The following is a 20,508-nucleotide window of genomic DNA, read 5'->3' as shown; positions in this document are numbered from 1 at the left end:
AAATGTCCCCAATAGGCAGCATAGGCCCCCAATAGGCAGGTAAATGTCCCCAATAGGCAGGTAAATGTCCCCAATAGGCAGGTAAATGTCCCCAATAAGCATGTTAGACCGGACCCAGTGTTAAAAATAAAAAAAAATACCAGTACTCACCTATGTATCCCACTGCTCTGAATAGGCGCCCGCTCGAATCTGTCTACTTCTGGCACAGGCGCGTGACGTCATCACGTCATCTGTGCTGTATACGGAGTGGCAGCTCATCCCCTTTACTCGCCGCCTCGTTCCGCCCACGATTACAGGGCCCGCCAGCATCGAACTGTCGTCTGCTAAGCAGGACAGGCTGCGGCGGCAAAAACACCTGGCGGGCCGGATAAACATCCTCACCGCATGTGGCCCTCGGGCCGTAGTTTGAGGACCCCTGTATTAAGGGATGATATGGAATTTGACCCAATTTCAATAGGGATTTCACGTATTTTATTTCAAGCTAGGAAACATATTGCATCCAAATGGATTAACCCCTCACCTCCAGAAATTAGTGAACTCAAAAATAGGATAAATAATATCAGATTAGAAAAAGGGGTATATAAAAAACAAAACTCAATGAATAAATTTGAGAAAATATACGGCTTATGGTTGGATACACCTGGAATGCCATCAATGGGGTTATTGTAGGAGAGACAATGACTTATGGGGAAGGGGGGTATTGGCGAGGTCTAATGTTTCATTGTAATGTGTATTGGAATTCCTTAACATGTGGTATGGGTAATATAGCACACCTATATGTGTATAGGATTATAATGTTTATTACAACATTATGGTTATATAAAAGATTTCAAGAATGTGGAATGTTAATTGTATGATATAGTAACTGCAAGTTATCAGATGGTAATGGGCAAGCTGAAAGGATATATAGGAGAGATGCATGTATGTCATCCCTATGGTATGTTATTTTATTATTGTATGTACTGGTTTCTTGTTTTGTCAAGAAAAAAGCTAATGTAAAAAATCTCAAAAATGTATTGGATTAAAAAAAAAAAAAAAAAGATTAGGAAAAAGGCTTCTCCACTGTGTGGGTTCTCTGGTGCTTAACCAAAGCTGATTTATGGTTAAAACATTTACCACATTCTGATGAAAATGGCTTCTCCCCCGTGTGACTTCTATGGTGTCTAACAAGAAGTGATTTCCATAAAAAACATTTCCCACATTCTGAACATGAAAAAGGCTTCTCCCCTGTGTGAGTTCTCTGGTGCTTAACCAAAGCTGATTTATCACGAAAACATTTCCCACATTCTGAACATGAAAAAGGTTTCTCCCCTGTGTGAGTTCTCTGGTGCTTAACCAAAGTTGATTTATGGTTAAAACATTTCCCACATTCTGAACATGAAAAAGGCTTTTCCCCTGTGTGAGTTCTCTGGTGCTTAACCAAAGATGATTTATCACGAAAACATTTCCCACAGTCTGAACATGAAAATGGTTTCTCCCCTGTGTGAGTTCTCTGGTGCTTAACCAAAGTAGATTTACGGTTAAAACATTTGTGACATTCTGAACATGAAAAAGGCTTCTCCCCTGTGTGAATTCTCTGGTGATTAACCAAAGCAGATTTCTGGTTAAAACATTTCCCACATTCTGAACATGAAAAAGGCTTCTCCCCTGTGTGGGTTCTCTGATGGTTATGAAGATGCGCTTTCCGGTTAAAACATTTCCCACATTCTGAACATGAAAAAGGCTTCTTCCCTATGTGAAGTCTCTGGTGCTTGACAAAATCTGATTTCTGTTTAAAACATTTCCCACATTTTGAACAAAAAAATCTATTGTCCGCTGTGTGTATTTTTTGATGTTTAAGAATAGACTTTTCGAGGGTAAAACTATTTCCATTTTCTGAACGTGAAAATGACTTCTTTCCTTTATGAGCAGCTCGTTTCGTAATGCTTATTTTTTTATTTTGATTTTCCTTAGTAGTCGGTAATGAATCAGAACACAGGATCTGTTTCATAGGATCAGATGACAGATCTTTGCTGTGAAGGGATGATGGGATATCTGGAGTAATGCCATTTACTTCAATTGTATCTTGTGGGATTTCAAGATCATCCGATTTAAAAATTGAAGATGTCAGCTGTCCCTCTGATCTCCTGGTACAGTCATCTGCCAAGAAAAAAACAATTATTAATTTTTAATAAAATATCCTTGAAATTTATATTTTTGAACATTTCTACTTAAAACGTCTGTAGAAATGACAAGTTATTGACAGAATGACAGTGAATGACAATTCACAGTCTAATAGAAAACCTCGTAGGATGAAGCAGTAGAGCGTGGTATTCAACTGTTTGTTCATTCTGCCTCCAAAATATGGAATAAAAAGCCACCAAACAATGTTATGTAGGCAAAAATGATACCAATAAAAACTTCTTCTCATCCATAAACCAATGCAGCAAAATCCGCTCTCCCAAAGTCAAATCTCCCCCTCGCTTCTGAACCTTGCACTGTGCCCAAACCACATTTAGCCTCCATGTATTTGGCATTACTATAGTGAGAAGAACCCACTTAATTTATGGTGTGTGTCTCCTGGAGCACAATCTGGGCACTATGTGTTGGGTAATAAAATGGCCAATGTGCAATGTTTACTCTCCAACATGCATTGTGTGCTAATTTCCGGAAAGTGCCTGTGGAGTCAAAATAATCGCTACGTCTATAGATTAATTCACTGCGGGATATAAAGTTCCAAAATGGAGACACTTTATGGTAATTTCTACTGTTCTGGTTTTCTGCCATTTTGTTATATTAAAGAAGTAGTCTAGTACTTTTTTCAATTGCCCCAATGTCCCCCAATATATTTAACCGCCTACAGGTATTACATGATCCCCGGCTGCAGCTGGCTCTTTCTTCTGCTGATGGCATGTCAAGTGAGGAGTGACATCAGTGATGTGGTCCCCATGGTGGATGCTGGGCTGTGGGCGGAGTTACCCCGCACGTCACACCCAGCACCCACCGCTTTCCCAATGAATAAGGAGAGGGAAAGTGCGCGGTGGATGCTGGGTGTGATGCGTGGGGTAACCCCGCCCACAGCCTAGCATTCACCGCGGGGACCACGTCACTGATGTCACCCCTCACGTGATGCCTGTAGGCGGCCAGTGATAGCGTCACTTACAGGCAAGAAGGACAGCAGAAGGTAATTACAAAAAGACTTAAGGGCACAGGGTAAATACATTGGGGGACATTGGGGCAATTGTAAAAAGTACTGGACAACTTCTTTAAGGCTTCTGTAAAAAGTGTCCCACCTCCTCTGGGATCTGCTGCCCCAACGTCTGCATCTATCACCAGGCGCCACCTTTATCATTCTGCAGGCGGCGCTGGTGATGGAGGAGATGTCGGAACCAGAAGCTCTGAACGGCGCAGGCTCTGTCCAGCCACTAAGATTAGGTAGCCTGGGACCTGTAGTACCATCCAGTCTGGCAGTATGGGTGTGTGTGCTGTCCAGCTGGAGTAATCTGCTTCATCCAATCGGAAAGCACCGCACCCTACTAAAGCTGGAAGCATATTGCCGGGGGCTGCCAGATACAGCCTTGTCCTCCTCTGGTTCAGTCCTCTGTGCTCAGCTCCCGGCTTGTGTATTTGTGTCCTGTTGTGACCTCGGCCTGTTTACTGACTACTCTTGTGTCTTCTGATTTGTATTTTCTCTGCCCTCCTGGTTCTGACCCGGCTACCTGACTATTCATCTTGGGGTTAAAGGGTGATGAGCAAGGCAATCCCTGGGATCTGGAAAATGGAGTATATAGTGCCAACCTGTTTGTGGTAGTCATCTTTTGAGCTGCCAGGTGACCATGAACAGTGCCCCCAATACATTGTGTCTGAAATATATTCCAGCAAGATCTGCATTCAGATAGCTAAATGTCGCTCCTTCCCTTCTTAACCTGCCATGTGCCCAGACAGTAGTGTACAACCGTATATAGGGGATTGTCGGATTCAGGAGAAGTTGTAAAATAATTTCTAAAAGTCCATTTGTTTCCTATTATCTTTTGTGAAGAATTCCAAAATTATCACCACATAAAGTGACACACGTCAGATTTGAAAATGGGCCCTGATAGGAACCCAAAACTGGCTGCAGGAAGGGGTTAAATCAGAGTATTTTGGGAACTAACATCTACTGAAATGATCAAACTCTTCAAAAAGTCTTCATCAGTAAAAAATGAGTAACTAGTGGTGAAACCTCTCTGGGGTAATTAGAGTATGGGGCTCGGTGGCTGAGGGCAATCTAAACTATCGTAAGGGACAATATTAAACATGTACAGCTTAGAGATATATCATGGCACAGGTGTAATGTTTTTGTATAGTTTATCGCAATCCTGTTTGAAGTTAGTCGGTTTCAAAAGAAATTGAACAGTCAGGATAAAGGGAAACTTTGCTGTTATTGTACAGAAATCTGTTCTTGGCCCTCACTGCACATTTAGTATTGTTGATCATAAAAGTGAAGTTTGTCCAGAAAGACTGGACCTGGGTCTTGTAGGGACCATATGAGCACATTCAGCAGCACAGAAGGGAGAGAAGGTAGATTCCTCCAATAAGATATCAGGGATCTAGGAAGCAGACAGCATCATTACCCTCCGCTTTCTCTTACAGTCCCATCATTATATTTTTTCTTCAAGTGATTTTCTCACTTGTCAGCACATTCTACGTACGCTGTCATTTGGCTTTGTAGTTTACAGATCTGCGCAGGTAACGGTCAACGTCTCCTAATCCCAGGGGGTAGGTGGATCCTCCAGGTTGTAAGTTCTACAGAAAAGGGCTTTCACAATTACACAAAGTAATGTGAACATTTTTGGATGGAGGAAAATGTTGTGGCCAAGAGGTAAATTGGTGGTCACACGATTATGACATGGCCGGACCACACCACCGAAAAAGAAGCCACAGGCAGTGATTGAGATGAATTGGTAACTTCTCTACATTCAGTGGTTACTACTCACCTGGGTAGTCATATGTAGGAATCTCCTCTTTACACCGCTCATCACCCCTCACATATGTCTCTGTAGTATTAATAGGGGTCAGATCTTCACCCTGAAACAAATATCGTAAAAGTCACAGACAGATGAGTAGTCTATGATCAGCTCTAATCCTGCCATCTCCACCGTTCTCATTACACAAGTATAAAACATATAATACTGGGGGATAAAACAAGACTGAACACAAGACCTTCACAGCCGACTACACATCATAGGGGAGATCTCATGACACCTTCTCTCCATCTACCTGATGATCTTGAGGAACATTGAGATCTTCTTGTTTACAGTCCTGTGGAAGAAGAGGACGGGGACATATCTCTGGTGTTGTCCTTTTGGATAGATCTGGAGGAAACACATACAAGGACTGTATTAATTCTTTCCATACAGATAATTATAGGCCGTGTGTATTTAGTCCAGTCTATTACCTGGTGATGTGAGGGGCTGGGGTACCTCCATCATGACGTCCTTGTACAGATCTTTGTGTCCTTCTAAATACTCCCACTCCTCCATGGAGAAATAGACAGCGACATCCTGACATCTTATAGGAACCTGACACATACAATGATATCGTCATCCCAACAAATCCCTCCATAGCGTTATACATTACTACATTACATTATACTGTATAATGTCCCAGCATTCCCAGCAGTGACACCTCTCCAGTCAGTAGCTCAATCATCTTGTAGGTGAGTTCTAGGATCTTCTGGTCACTGATGTCCTCATGTATCAGGGGGTGAGGTGGAGGTCCAGTGATTGGGCTCAGGAGTCTTCTCCATCCCTCAGACACAGGGTCCTGACAGCACTCACTAGAGGTCTTCTTCACTATTGTGTAATCCTAGTTATAGAGAGACACATTAATAAATCTCACTCCAGACATTTCCAGAGTCCTCACCTCTCCAGTTCTGTCCATCTGTTATTCCCATAGATAAAAATGATGTAATGTGACGTCATCAGAATCTCTCACCTCTCCAGTAAGCCGGAAGAGGATCTCTATGGTGAGGTGCATTATCCTCTCCGCCATCTTCTTTCTGTCTCTATCCATTCTTCACTAGGAAAATTATATACATAAATTATTAGTATCTCATATTGTGGGAATCTGATTGGATTAAAGATGAGTTGATGTAAAATATATAAAATTCTGTGTAATAAAAAAAAATTAATAGCATTGTGATGCCGGTATAAAGCAATAATGTGCTATCAGTTGGGATTAAGAAAGTTCTAAAATAATTCAGGCAATTTAACAATATAAAGAATGCAACAGTCTTTGTACAGCCAATAAAGTATGTTAATGGTTTATTTATTTCCACGATAAGTTCTGGAAAGAAAAGGTCCAACTAGCTCATCTGTAATAATACCAGCCCATAGCAGTGCCCATCTCCACCTCGCTAGTGTCTGAGTTGAAGTCGAGGTCTGTGCCCATTACTTATCCAGCCATGGGCCCATCCATCTGGTCTGTCAAGAGTCACTCTCATCAGTCCATAAAACCTTTGAAAAATCTGTCTTCAGATATTTCTTGGCCAAGTTTTTTCTTGTGTCTTGTTCAGTGGTGGTCGGTATTCAGCCTCAGCCTTGTCTCTGAGCACTGAACACCTTGTACTTCTGGCCTCCAGGAAGACTGTAGTTCTGGAATACGACAGTACAAGAGGATAATATCTTCCTGGTCGCTTCACGTTTGAGTCTTGTGAAATCTTTTGCAGTTAATGCTATTTTTTTTTCTTTTGTGACTCTATACACTTTTGAAGGTTCTGTGATCACACCCAATATCTGAGCAATTTAAGGAGTGCTGCATCCCTCTGTAAGACTTTTAACCAATTTTGAGTTTTTATAGTCAGTTAAAACTCTTTTTGGCCCATTTTGCCTGAGGAAAGGAAGCTGCCTAATAACTCTGCCCCCCTGATAAAGGGTGTCAATATCCATAGTCCACACACCCCTCATTACAAAATACACATCACCTGATCTACTTCATCCAATAAACAAACCAGTTATGGTATGGTCTCTGAGCAGTTATTCTAAGTGGTAGTTTTCAAAGTGGCTTATGGAAATATTCCCGGAAATGTCCCAGAAGTGACCAGAAGTTACGAGTAACGATTTACTAATTGTGCTTAGTTTCTCTTTCTCTTTCACACGTAAACCTTCATTATTGCTTATAAACGCCCTTACTGTCTTTTCACCACTAATCCATTCTCTCCTTCGCTATCCCCAAACCCCAGCACCCTCTAATCAAATAATCCTCTCTCCTTCCCTCTTACCTCCCCACCTGACCTCATCTGCAGACCTGCTTCTCAACCTCAGATCTATCCTATCAAAACGCAAAACAAGCCGGACACACTCATTTTCCCACCTGTTCTCCCTCTCTCTGCTTCTCCTCACTGCCGGCGACATATCTCCCAATCCTGGACCCCCTCAGCTCACACCTCCCACCAATACCCCCTCCTATCACTTCCAACCAACTGCAAACTGTCGCAACCTCTCCAATGTAAAACCCGTGCCCGACGCCCACCGACCTGCTCCCTCTCTCTGGAGCACTCTGAAACGCCCGCTTGGTCTGCAACAAGCTCCATTTTGTCCATGACCTCTTTACCTCTCGTCATCTCTCCTTCCTGGGTATCACAGAGACATGGTTGACACCCTCTGACATTGCCTCCCCTGCTGCGATGTAACGGTGGCCTCCACTTTACCCACACCCCTCGCTCTGGCAACAGACATTGTGGAGGAGTGGGTCTTCTACTTTCTACCAACTGCACCTTTAACTCAATCGCACCTCTACCTTCCCTCATCCTCCCTTCTTTTGAAGTCCACTCTGTCCGTATCTACTCTCCCTCCAACCTTCAAGTGGCTGTCACATACTAACCTCTGGGCACGGTCACTGCCTTTATTGACCAATTCTCCACCTGGCTTCTTTACTTTCTCTCTGCTGACATTCCCACAATCATCATGGGCGATTTCAACATCCCCACTGACACTCGCCAGTCAACAGCACCCAAACTCCTGTTGCTTACTTCATCCTTTGGTCTTACTCAGTGGTCCTCCTCAGCCATCCACAGACAGACACACACTAGACCTCATCGTCACCCGACTCTGCTCCCTATCTAACCTCACAACCTCCCCTTATCTGACCAACATCTACCCGCATTCTCATCCCTGTCCTCATCACCTGTCACCCATGTCCAGCAACTAGCACACCCCCGCAGAAACCTTGCACATCTAAACACTCACACACTCTCTGACTCTATTCTACCACTGACATCCATATCTTCACTCCACGACACAGACAGTGCCGCTGCTTTCTACAATGCCACTCTCGCATCAGCTATTGACTCGGTCGCCCCTTGTGCGCATGGCAGAGTGCGATGAGTCAATAGGCAACCCTGGCACAACAACCTCACTAAACAGCTTCGGCAAGTGTCCAGGGTTGCGGAGCGGCGGTGGAAGAAAACACATTCACAAGATGACTTCACTGTATTCAAACGAGCAACACTCGCATTCAAATCAGCCCTCACCTCTGTTAAACAGGCCTACTTCACAACCCTCATATCTTCCTTATCCTACAACCACAAACAATTATTCAACACTTTTAACTCTCTCCTCCTCCGTAGTTTGCTACACACTTCAAAAACAAGATTGACCAAACAATGCAAGTCTTTACTGTCCGACCCCCACAACCCCTTTGTTTCCCAGACCATTGCCCTTCCACCATAATCTCCCTGTCCAACATCAGGGAAGGAGACTTCACTCGTCTCCTCTCCAAATCATACCTCACCACTTGTGCACTCGACCTCATCCCATCCCACATCCTCCCCAACCTCACCCCCACACTCATCCCATCCCTAACCCATCTCTTCAAGCTATCACTAACTTCTGGTACCTTCCCCTCTGCCTTCAAACATGCCACAATCACGCCCATCCTCAAAAAGCCATCCCTCGATCCAACCGCCTTGTCCAGCTACTGCCACATATCACTGCTCCCATTTGCCTCCAAACTCCTTGAGCAACATGTTCATGCTGAACTTTCCTCTCACTTCTCATCTAACTCTCTCTTTGATAACCAACAATCTGGTTTCCGCCCGCACTATTCCACCAAAACTGCCCTTACCAAAATTACTAATGACTTACTTACAGCCAAAGCTAACAGACAATTCTCTGTACTCCTTCTTCTTGACCTGTCCTCTGCCTTCGACACAGTTGACCACTGCCTCCTACTAAAGATCCTTTCTTCCTTTGGCGTCATAAACCAAACCCTATCTTGGATCTCCTCATACCTTTCTAACCGTACATTTAGCCTCTCCCACTCCCACACTACCTCCTCATCCTGCCCCCTCTCTGTTGGAGTCCCTCAAAGCTCTGTCCTAGGAATCCTACTCTTCTCAATCTATACCCTTGGCCTGGGACACCCCATAAAATTCCATGGCTTCCAGTACCATCAGTACGCTGATGACATCCAGATCTACAGTACAGACCAAAAGTTTGGACACACCTTCTCATTTAAAGATTTTTCTGTATTTTCATGACTATGAAAATTGTGCATTCACACTGAAGGCATCAAAACTATGAATTAACACATGTGGAATTATATACTTAACAAAAAAGTGTGAAACAACTGAAAATATGTCTTATATTCTAGGTTCTTCAAAGTAGCCACCTTTTGCTTTGATGACTGCTTTGCACACGCTTGGCTTTCTCTTGATGAGCTTCAAGAGGTAGTCACTTCAAACCCCACATCCAAGCTCTCACCACTTCCTGTCACCTCCAGCTCAGAAATATTTCCAGAACCTGTCCTTTCCTCAACCCTCAATCTACTAAACTGCTTGTGCATGCCCTATTGCAACATCCTCCTCTGTGGCCTACCTGCTAACATGCTCGCACCCCTCCAGTCCACCCTCAACTCTGCTGTGTGATTGGTTCATCTCTCGCCTTGCTACTCCTCTGCTAACCCCCTTTGCAAATCCCTTCACTGGCTCCCAATTGCCCAGCATATCCAATTCAAACTACTAACACTGACCTACAAAGTCATCCATAGCCTTTCTCCTCCGTTCATCTCTGAACTAATCTCCCGATACATTCCCTTACGTAATCTCCGGTCCTCCCAAGACCTCCTTCTCTCCTCCACACTTATTCATTCCTCACCCAATCGCCTCCAAGATTTATCCCGAATACCTCCCATCCTAATGAATTCTGTGCCTCAACACATCCGATTAGCGTCCACATTTGGATCCTTCAGACGGAACCTGAAAACCTCTCTCTTCAAACAAGCTTACAGCCTGCCATGACCTTGCTTGCTGCCACCTCAACAACACCGGAGCTATGGCAATGCCCCCAACGTACTGTCTCCTTCCCTGTTCCTGTAGAATGTAAGCCTGCAAGGGCAGGGTCCTCTTCCCTTTGCACCAGTCTATCATTGTTAGTTTGGAATCCTCAGAATTGAGTGATTCCATAATTTTTTCCCTCTGCTTGGTCTGAAAAAATTACCCTTACTGAGTACCACATTTTAAATCTTGATTTCTTTTTGTGTTTCTTAAAGCCCTAAAGTTGCCATTTGAAATTACTTTAGTTTTGTGCCATGTCTGTGATATGCTTTTTTTCATCAACATTAAACAAATGAATGAACATCCTCCGAGCCCGGTGATTCCATAATTTTTGCCAGGGGTTGTATAAATAAATAATAATAATAATAATAAAAATAGCTTGCATTTGGAAAATCTGCATAAAAATGATGATATGGTCAAAATATTCACTTGCCTAATAATTGCGCACACAGTGTATGTTTCAAAGTGATCAAGAAAACTATTTTTTATTCTCAACTGCTATAAGCTATGGGTGCAATGTTCAGGAATCATCTCCCAATCCATAGAACGTGGATTCCACATCTCATCCCTGACAAAGCCAAAAAGTGAAAATAGTTGGGCAATATTCTGAGGCTTGTCTCCATTGTGATTATGATATGTTATAAGCAAGTTTAAATCTCTCTGCTATTTCAGTGTGTATTAGGGGTGCACTGTTTTTTATGGTAATACAAAAAGAAACACTAGCATGGTGGTGTGGCACCCCAGGGGTCTGGTTGCCACAGTAATAGAAATATTACGTCTGAGAGCAAGTGGGAGGTTTCTCTGGTCAGGAGCCCTTAAGCATGCAACACCTCCAACCCAGACCTCGGAGGGGAGGAATCTGCCCTTATAAACTGGGTCTGGGGCGGGATTAGTCAGTCAGAGCCTGGAGAGGGAAAGTTACAGCAGGAGCTCTGTAGGAGCAGTAGCTGAAGACCAGGGGCTGGAGCTGAGCAGAGCTCGCCCTGGTAGAAGAACCTAATAACCGGACACCGGAGTCCGAGGCTGTGGGGACGGATATTCACCCAGCAGCAGAAACCATCCGGCAGGGGATTCCAGGTCCTCTGGCCATAGAAGCCCGGAGGCTCAGTCACAAGGAAGGGACCAGCACCGCCATCCAGGAGCGGAGGCTAACAGAAGGCCCCAAGTCACCAGCCATACGGGTGAGCACCACACGGTATACTCAGGGACGTGGGCTACTTCTACCCGCTTACAGCAAGGTAGCCAGAAAGAGTGCAGATAGACTGGGAGGCCTACAACTCCACCTGGCCAGGAGAACTCCTGTTTGCTCGCAGACTGACCAGGCCCCTTATGCTAGCCAGTACTCCCGGGAGGGTCTGCCTTAATATCACCAGTAAAGACCCTGAACTGCACTGCAAAGACTCTGAGTCGTTCCTGCTTCAGCGCCGCACCAGCACTACTAGTACTGGGACTCCCGTGCACCATCACCCTCACCATCAACAACACTGCCCTGGGGCTGCACTCTTCCCGTGGGGAGTCACACTACCTCAGCAGCATACACCATCAGCCCCAGCGGTCTGCCTTGCAGCGGCGGTCCGCACTGACCGCAATCCACGGTGTAGTCGTAGTCAGACAATTAACCTAAAACCCCCACAAAATACCGCCATTGGCCTGACCACCCTGAGCCACGGGACCGGGTCACCGCCACGGAGACTACAACCCCCAGAAGCCCAGTTCCGGGTACCCCTCGGCCCAGGGGGCGAGTCAGCTTTGGCGTAGTCGGCAGGATTTCGTGCCCGCAACCACCGGGTACTGCGCGCCTTCAAAAGACAGTCCTACCTGTTGTGGTGAAGGTTCCCGCCATCCGGAGCCGTTTCCCACCATCTTCAGCCGTTTTCCCGCCATCTTCAGTCGGTTTCCCGCCATCGGACGCCATCTTCAGGACGCCGCGAGGGAAGAAGAGGGGCGTGGATGCCGAAAGCGCGTGAGATCTGAAGCTCCGCCCTACGCACCGACGCTGCGCAAGGTCCTGGAAGGGAGAGAGAGCGACGCTGACGTCATCAGAGCACGACGCAAGGCCCTCCACCCTGACGATCGTCTGCGGAGCCGCGGCCTACGGAGAAAAAGCAACGGAAGGTAGGCCACACTTAACTAGGGGGGAGGAAGATGACGGACACGGAGGGACCCTCTACCACCAGCGCGGCCGCTGCCGCAGTTATGCCATTTACAATGCCCTATATCCCCGGAGCGGCCTGGCTGCCCCAGTACTCAGGGGAGTCGCATACCCTAAGCGACTTTAAAGAGAGACTGTACAGCCTGTTTAAAGTATACCCCCTGACAGAGGGACAAAAAGTGAGCATATTGGTAGGCCAGCTAACCGGGGCAGCCCAACGTGAAGTAAAGTCCTGGTCAGTCAGGGACAAGGAGACCGTGAAGGAGATCTTAGCCCGTCTGAGGGACACCTTTGATACCCGCACCTCAGCAGAGATCAAAATGAAATTCTATGGGTGCAAGCAGCGGGCCCAAGACAGTATAAGAGACTATGCTTTGAATTTTCAAGAGGCCCTGGGAGCCATTAAACAGGCAGACCCTGACAGTGTGCGGAATGCAGATGAACTGATAACTGAGTAATTCATTGAGGGTCTGCTGTCTAACGCCCACCGAACCCAGTTACGTGCAATGGCCTTGCAGAACCCTGGTTTAGACTTTGCAAAGTTCAAAGACAGGGCCATCGGGTGCTCCGAGAACCGGCACCGGGTAGCGCTGTAACCCACCGGCACCCTGCTATTACCTATCACCAGGAGGCGGCACCCTTGTCTGCAGAGCCTGTAGGAGCTGGTGCGCAGGCTTTGGACAACAACCCGGCTACAGACCTGTACCATCAGGTCCAAGAGCTAACTAAAAGCGTAGCCGCGCTAACCAGAACTGTGCAGTCTTTACAGGTCTCTCCTCCAGGAAAGATCCAGCTGGCATCCGGACCGGAGGACGTCCCGCGGCACCGACAGAGGAGGATCCCATCATCCAGAGGAAGACCCAGCGACAGATACGAGGACGGACAACCCATCTGCCGCCGCTACAATCAACCCGGACATATGGCAAGGTACTGTCATTTAAAAGGGCACAACCTGGGGCAGAGGGCCAACCCCCAGGCATAAGATCATCAGGCCCATCGAACTGGCGTGATAAATACGTAGGGGGACGTCCGGTCTTGCCTGTGGTACTGGATGGCATTCCTATGAGTGCCCTACTAGACACTGGGTCACAGGTGACTACCATCCCGTACGTGCTCTTTAAGCGGTACTGGAATGACTCGGACATAACCCGCTACCCAGATGACGACCTGAGTATCATCGCCAGCAATGGTCAGCCCGTGCCGCAGGTGGGATTCAAAGAGGTGACCATTAAGATCGGTAAAGTCAAACTAGCGGCACAAGGACTGATTATTGTGGACATTGACCGTCATGAGAGTCACCCTAGAATAACCTTGGGAACTAACGTGATTGAAAATTGTCTTGCAGAGGTGATTCTCATTTTACAGCAGGTTGCCAAGAACGCCAGTTCCAGCCAGCAGCGTGTCCTCCAAAAGGAGATCCGGGCACTGATGAAGCGGCAACAAGTGGAATTATCTGGTGGTGAGATAGGTAGCGTGAGAATGTGTGACCCGTTCCCTATTGCCATGCCCCCGAAAAGTGAGATGATGATCTGGTGCCGGGCAGCTATTGGTCTGAGAGGTAGAGACTACCAAGCAATGGTAGAACCCGTCTACTCAGACAGTAGGCCCACCATTTTGACAGCACGGGGGGTGGTCGATGTACGCCATGGGAGGGTGCCCGTCCTCATCATAAATATCGGGGAGAGAGAAGTATACCTGTCCCACAATGCCACGCTAGCCAAATTGTTCACCATAAACCAAAATTCTGTAAAGGCCGTAGAACCCTTGCCTCCATCTCAACCAGAGGAAGGTAACGGCTCTAAGAAACAAATGGAGGACTGGTGTCAGCAACTGCATGTGGGTACTGACTCCACTCCCTCACACCAAAAACAGGGAGTCTACCGGGTGGTTCAGGAGTATGAAAGGGTCTTTAGTAAGCACCCGCTAGACTTCGGGCGAGTAAAGGGGGTAGAACATCACATCCCCACAGGAGACCATCCACCCATAAAGGAAAGATACCGACCTGTACCCCCTGCACACTATCAGCATGCAAAGGGGATGTTGAGGGACATGAAGGAGGCTGGGGTAATCAAAGTCAGCTGTAGCCCCTGGGCAGCTCCACTAGTTCTAGTGAAAAAGAAGGACAACACCATGAGAATGTGTGTAGACTACAGAAAGGTCAACCGTATCACACACAAAGATGCGTACCCGTTACGTAGGATAGAAGAATCTTTAGCTGCATTAAAATCTGCTAACTTCTTCTCCACTTTGGATCTTACTAGCGGGTACTGGCAGGTTCCTGTAGCAGAGGCAGACAAGGAGAAGACCGCATTCACCACCCCGATGGGCCTCAGCGAATTCAACTGTATGCCGTTCGGGCTTTGCAAAGCACCAGGAACCTTCCAGTGGTTGATGGAATGCTGTCTGGGACACCGGAATTTCGAGACGGTCCTGTTATACCTGGACGATGTCATCGTTTATTCCAAAACCTACGAGGACCATCTGAAACACCTGGCAGAAGTGTTTGACGCCCTGGCAAGCTATGGCCTAAAGGTGAAACCCTCCAAGTGTCACCTCCTGAAACCAAAGATGCAGTACCTGGGGCACGTGGTGAGTGCTGACGGAGTGGCTCCTGACCTCGATAAGATCACCGTGATTAAAGACTGGCCAAGACCCTCCAGCAGAAAGGAAGTGCGGCAGTTCCGCGGGTTGGTAGGCTACTACCAAAGATTCATTCCCGATTTCACCAAAATGGCAGCCCCTATGCAGGACCTCCTGATAGGTCAATCCAGGAAGGCCAAAAACCAGAAGCCGCCCTTCAGGTGGGAAAAGCTGGAAGAGGAGTCCTTCCGCCAGCTGAAGATGGCCCTCACGGGGGATGAAATCCTGGCGTACTCTGACTACGGCCAGCCCTTTATCCTCCACACGGACGCGAGCAACATCGGGCTAGGAGCCGTACTGTCCCAGATCCAGCAGGGGAAAGAACGGGTAATCGCTTACGCCAGCCGAAAACTACGGCCCACAGAGAGAAACCCTGAGAATTATAGCTCATTCAAGCTAGAGTTCCTGGCAGTGGTGTGGGCAGTGACCGAACGTTTCAAGCATTACCTTGCCTATTCCAAGTTCACCGTGTACACGGATAACAACCCGTTGACACACCTGGACACTGCAAAACTTGGTGCCCTGGAGCAGAGATGGATGGCTCGCCTGTCCAACTATGAATTCACCATCAAATACCGGGCGGGACGCTCAAATGCCAACGCGGATGCCCTGTTCAGAATGCCAAACTTGCCGGACGTAGGGGAAGATCCAGAAGAACTGGAAGAAATCGAACTCCCTGCGTTCCACCGTCATGGGATTACCCTGTACTCCCACCGTGTGAAGGACAGGCGCTCTGCTACGTTCAATCCCTTAGCCCACTACAGCTGGGCAGAGACACAAGACAGTGATCCCGCAGTCCGTCTGGTGAAGGAAATGCTGACACAGGCTGATGCCCGTCTTGACCCAGACGCTCCGGAAGAGACCAAGCAACTGTGGAAGGAGAAAAGCAGGCTGTTTCTTTACAAGGAGAAGCTGTGCCAGAGAATGGTCAACTCTAGAACACATGAGCTGACCTGGCAGGTAGTGGTCCCAAGACGAGACGCGGCTATGGTTCTGGAGGCATACCACGATGGAGCAGGACACTTCGGATGGAAAAAGCTGGAGTTCTTGTTGCGTGAATGGTTCTACTGGGTAGGCATGAGAGGAGCCATCGAGAGGTGGTGCAGAGACTCTGGCCCGTGCAACCTAAGAAGAAAGGACCGTGCCAGCCAGAAGAGTCCCCTGCAGCCCATCATCACCAGGCAGCCACTGGAACTAGTAGCCCTGGACCATGTGAAACTGGCTCCAAGCAAATCTGGGTACGTCTGCGCCCTCACCATCGTAGATCACTACTCCCGGTTCCTGGTGGTGGTCCCTGACAAGGACTTAACGGCTCAGACAGCAGCCAGAGCCTTCCAACTGCACTTCTGCCGTCCACACGGGTATCCGGAGCAAGTGCTGACGGACCAAGGACCAGCCTTCGAAGCGGAGGTCTTCCAAGAGTTCTGCAATCTGTAAGGCTGCAGAAAGATAAGAACAACGCCCTATCACCCTCAGACCAACGGACTATGTGAGAAAATGAACCAGGTGGTGATGGACTTGCTAAAAACGTTGCCCCTGGAAGAACGCAGTCTGTGGCCTGAAAAACTGCCTGATTTGGTAGACTTGTACAATCACATCCCCGTAGGCTCCACCAAATGTACCCCGGCTTACCTAATGAGAGCAAGACCTGGTAAGCTGCCTATGGACCTGGATATGGGAGTCCTGACACCTGAGGACACCTCGCCAGAGGCAGACTGGGATACAGAACGGCAGCAGCAGTATCGGAAAATACAGGAGAGCGTCGAGCAAAGTCTGTCTCAAGCAAGAGAAAGGCAAGAGAAGGCTTATAACCAGTACGCTCCCGCTGTTCCCCTGGTACCTGGAGAGCAGGTCTTGAAGAGAAAGAGGTGGCTCCACAAGTTGGACGACCAGTGGGAGAAGGACCCGTACACCGTGCTGCCCTCAAGCCATGAGAACCCAAAAGTATGTGTCATCAGTAAGGATGGAGGAGAAACCACAGCTATTGTCTCCAGATACCACCTTAAGAAGTGTCCCGAGCAGCTGCAAAGCCCTGAAGAAGATCAAGAAAACCCTCAACCCGCAGAGGAAAGGGAAGAAATGATCAGTACCGTACTCGGAGACTTTCCCTGGTCCTGGACTCAGATCAACAATGCAGTCGTGGTACCCGTCCTCACCTTTCTCCAGCCAGTCCCTCAAGGACCTACAGAAGAACAGGGAGTGTCAGAAGAGCAGCCGGGCCAGGAGGCAGAAGAATCCATACCAGCAGACCAGGAGAATCAACCCTCTGCTAGTAGTGAGCCTGCCGTGCCCCTAGTAAGCCAAAGAGTACGCAGAAAGCTGCCAGACCTACCCGCAACACCTTTTACACCCTGTAGTGCAGAGCCAGATAGTGGGTTACGTAGGTCCACCAGGAGCACTAGAGGTTTGATGCCCGCTCGCTGGAGAGTCTAATGCTAAGTATATATATTTACCTGTACATACGTAAATGTTGAAAATAGTTTATGTTTTTGTTACCTGGTTACTAATTATGTTTCTCTAGTTACCCTCCAGGTTTATTTGGACTGACAGGTTATGGACGCTGAATAACCAGAGCTACATTGTAGATAGTTGCACCTTGGTGCCTCTTGCGAAGATGACCGCGGAAGAGAAAACCTGTCTGGCGTGGCCTCCTTCTGGCCCAAAGTAGCTAGCCTCAGCCTTGCAGCCACGCCCAGGGCCAACGTTTGGGGTTTGCTTTGGACAGGTCCCCCTACTCTGTGCCAAGACTTCACCTTGTTGGGTGACATGGACACCCGGTTACGGACACGCCGTGACGTCTAAAGACTAAAGCTTCTTGTAAATATGTTGTTATATTATTGTTTATACCCTGTATTTGTGTTTTCTTAAAAATGTGTTTAGTCCCGGAGTACTAAAATTCACTAGGGGGGAATGTGGCACCCCAGGGGTCTGGTTGCCACAGTAATAGAAATATTACGTCTGAGAGCAAGTGGGAGGTTTCTCTGGTCAGGAGCCCTTAAGCATGCAACACCTCCCACCCAGACCTGGGAGGGGAGGAATCTGCCCTTATAAACTGGGTCTGGGGCGGGATTAGTCAGTCAGAGCCTGGAGAGGGAAAGTTACAGCAGGAGCTCTGTAGGAGCAGTAGCTGAAGACCAGGGGCTGGAGCTGAGCAGAGCTCGCCCTGGCAGAAGAACCTAATAACCGGACACCGGAGTCCGAGGCTGTGGGGACGGATATTCACCCAGCAGCAGAAACCAGCCGGCAGGGGATTCCAGGTCCTCTGGCCATAGAAGCCCGGAGGCTCAGTCACAAGGAAGGGACCAGCACCGCCATCCAGGAGCGGAGGCTAACAGAAGGCCCCAAGTCACCAGCCATACGGGTGAGCACCACACGGTATACTCAGGGACGTGGGCTACTTCTACCCGTTAACAGCAAGGTAGCCAGAAAGAGTGCAGATAGACGGGGAGGCCTACAACTCCACCTGGCCAGGGGAACTCCTGTTTGCTCGCAGACTGACCAGGCCCCTTATGCTAGCCAGTACTCCCGGGAGGGTCTGCCTTAATATCACCAGTAAAGACCCTGAACTGCACTGCAAAGACTCTGAGTCGTTCCTGCTTCAGCGCCGCACCAGCACTACTAGTACTGGGACTCCCGTGCACCATCACCCTCACCATCAACAACACTGCCCTGGGGCTGCACTCTTCCCGTGGGGAGTCACACTACCTCAGCTGCATATACCATCAGCCCCAGCGGTCTGCCTTGCAGCGGCGGTCCGCACTGAAATCAATCCACGGGTGGCGTAGTCGGACAATTAACCTAAAACCCCCACAAAATACCACCATTGGCCTGACCACCCTGAGCCACGGGACCAGGTCACCGCCACGGAGACTACAACCCCCAGAAGCCCAGTTCCGGGTACCCCTCGGCCCAGGGGGCGAGTCAGTGGCACCTAGCAGGGTGCAGTGTATGCTCAGGAGTTAATTTCTGGTGTTACAAGAAATAAATTATTACAACCGTATCCTGTAGATTACAGCAAAAGAGGATAAGAAACCTATTAGTGGTGTGGGGCACTAAAACTACGGGAGTAACAAAGATGAGGAACATTACTGTATATAGCAATGAGAGGGGGGCTATTACTTTATAGGGCACTATAGATGGTTATAGCACTATGTGGAAGTGGGGAAAAATAGGTAGGACACCCAAGGAAAGTCATGAAAAATATAAAAAAAAAAAACACGCAAAAATAAATGTCTAAATCATTTCCCTCACCCCAAAGTAAATAGCAAAATGTAATACATTGAAAAAATATTCCGTATTGCCATGTACTGAACTGCCTGAATTAATACAATTTTGAAATATTTTTTCTCTTGTGGTAAAAAAGTCATATTTCCTCCAAAATTGTATCAACAAAAATGAAGAAAACAAGAAATAATCAGTGAAACCGGTCCATCAAAGGAAGAATGAAAATAGTTACAGGTCTCAGAAAATGGCGACACGAAAAAATTGTTAGATACTAAATTTTCAGCCCCGGTGACATCATAGATGTAGCGCATTAGACCGCTGCAGTCAACCACTGATCTCAGAACTGATGCCAATTTATTCAGTATGAAGTGTTGAGCTTAGTGACTGGTTGCAGTTGTCACACACGCTAAAGACATGACATCACCACTGCAGCCTATAAAGAAGACCCGAGCAGCAGCAGAGAGCCGGCGCTGGAGCAGGGGGAAGGCGAGTAATGCGGATTATAGTATTTGTTACACAGGCTCGTAGATTGTGTACAGAACACTGAAAGGGGAAACCTCTTCTATGATACTCCTCTCTGCTGTTGGTCCAGGGCACATTGTGGTGTTCAAAGTTGTAATGAGCCTTAGCCTGAGGACACAGGAATAATGATGAGATGGCCTGAGAGCAGAGAGGAATGCTGAGGAGAAGGTCTGAGTGAAGAAAGGAGCGCTGAGGAGACAGCCTGATTGCAGAGAGGAATGCCAATAAGATGGCCTGACGTCAAAGAGGAATGGTGAGGAGATGCTTTGAGGGTACAGAAGAGCGCTGAGGAGACAGCATGAGGGTAGAGAGGAGAGCTGAGGAGACAGCCTGAATTTGGAGAAGAGTGTTAAGGGGATGGCCTAAGGTTAGATATGAGCACTAAGGAGGCAGCTAGAGAGAGCAGAGAAGAAAGGAGATGGCCCAAATACAGAGAGGAGCACTGAGGAGACGGCCTGAGAGCAGAGAGGTGCACTGAAGAGACAACCTGAGGGTAGAAAGGAGCACTGGGGAGACAGCCTGAGCGTAGAGCATAGGAGACAGCATGAGTGTAGAGAGTAGCGCTGAGGAGACAGCCTGAGCGTAGAGAGGAGTGCGAAGAGGCACCCTGAGAGAAGAGAGGGACACTGAGGAGACAGCTTATTTAGAGAGAAGCGCTGAGGAGACTACCTGGGAG

At 47.7% G+C, this 20,508-nt stretch overlaps 2 protein-coding genes across 3 annotated transcripts in view; one reads left to right on the top strand and one right to left on the bottom strand.

Moving 5' to 3' along the window:
• LOC141194360 (uncharacterized) overlaps positions 1-20,508 on the top strand; it is a 135,057-nt gene that overhangs the window by 33,129 nt on the left and 81,420 nt on the right. The gene's annotated exons all lie outside the window — the stretch shown is intronic.
• The window catches only part of LOC141194338 (uncharacterized), a 28,665-nt gene continuing 8,742 nt past the window's right edge, over positions 586-20,508 (bottom strand). Inside the window, exons 1-7 of one of the 2 annotated variants that reach the window (XM_073662238.1) lie at positions 12,113-12,382; positions 5,956-6,039; positions 5,647-5,826; positions 5,417-5,540; positions 5,239-5,333; positions 4,956-5,046; positions 586-2,139 (exon numbers count right to left, since the gene is read on the bottom strand). In XM_073662238.1, the coding sequence (XP_073518339.1) occupies positions 1,043-2,139; positions 4,956-5,046; positions 5,239-5,333; positions 5,417-5,540; positions 5,647-5,826; positions 5,956-6,033 (1,665 nt within the window). In that variant the 5' untranslated portion in view covers positions 6,034-6,039; positions 12,113-12,382 and the 3' untranslated portion in view covers positions 586-1,042. Of the gene's footprint in view, positions 2,140-4,955; positions 5,047-5,238; positions 5,334-5,416; positions 5,541-5,646; positions 5,827-5,955; positions 6,040-12,112; positions 12,383-20,508 lie in introns of those variants that run through there. The other variant, XM_073662239.1, reaches the window with a different exon arrangement.

Source organism: Phyllobates terribilis, unplaced genomic scaffold (genome assembly GCF_046119375.1).
Source record: "Phyllobates terribilis strain yellow unplaced genomic scaffold, ASM4611937v1 Scaffold_69__1_contigs__length_7402412, whole genome shotgun sequence".
NCBI classification, from domain to species: domain Eukaryota; kingdom Metazoa; phylum Chordata; class Amphibia; order Anura; family Dendrobatidae; genus Phyllobates; species Phyllobates terribilis.
Note: the sequence above shows the minus strand (reverse complement) of the source record. Positions and strands in the feature narration are given on the sequence as shown.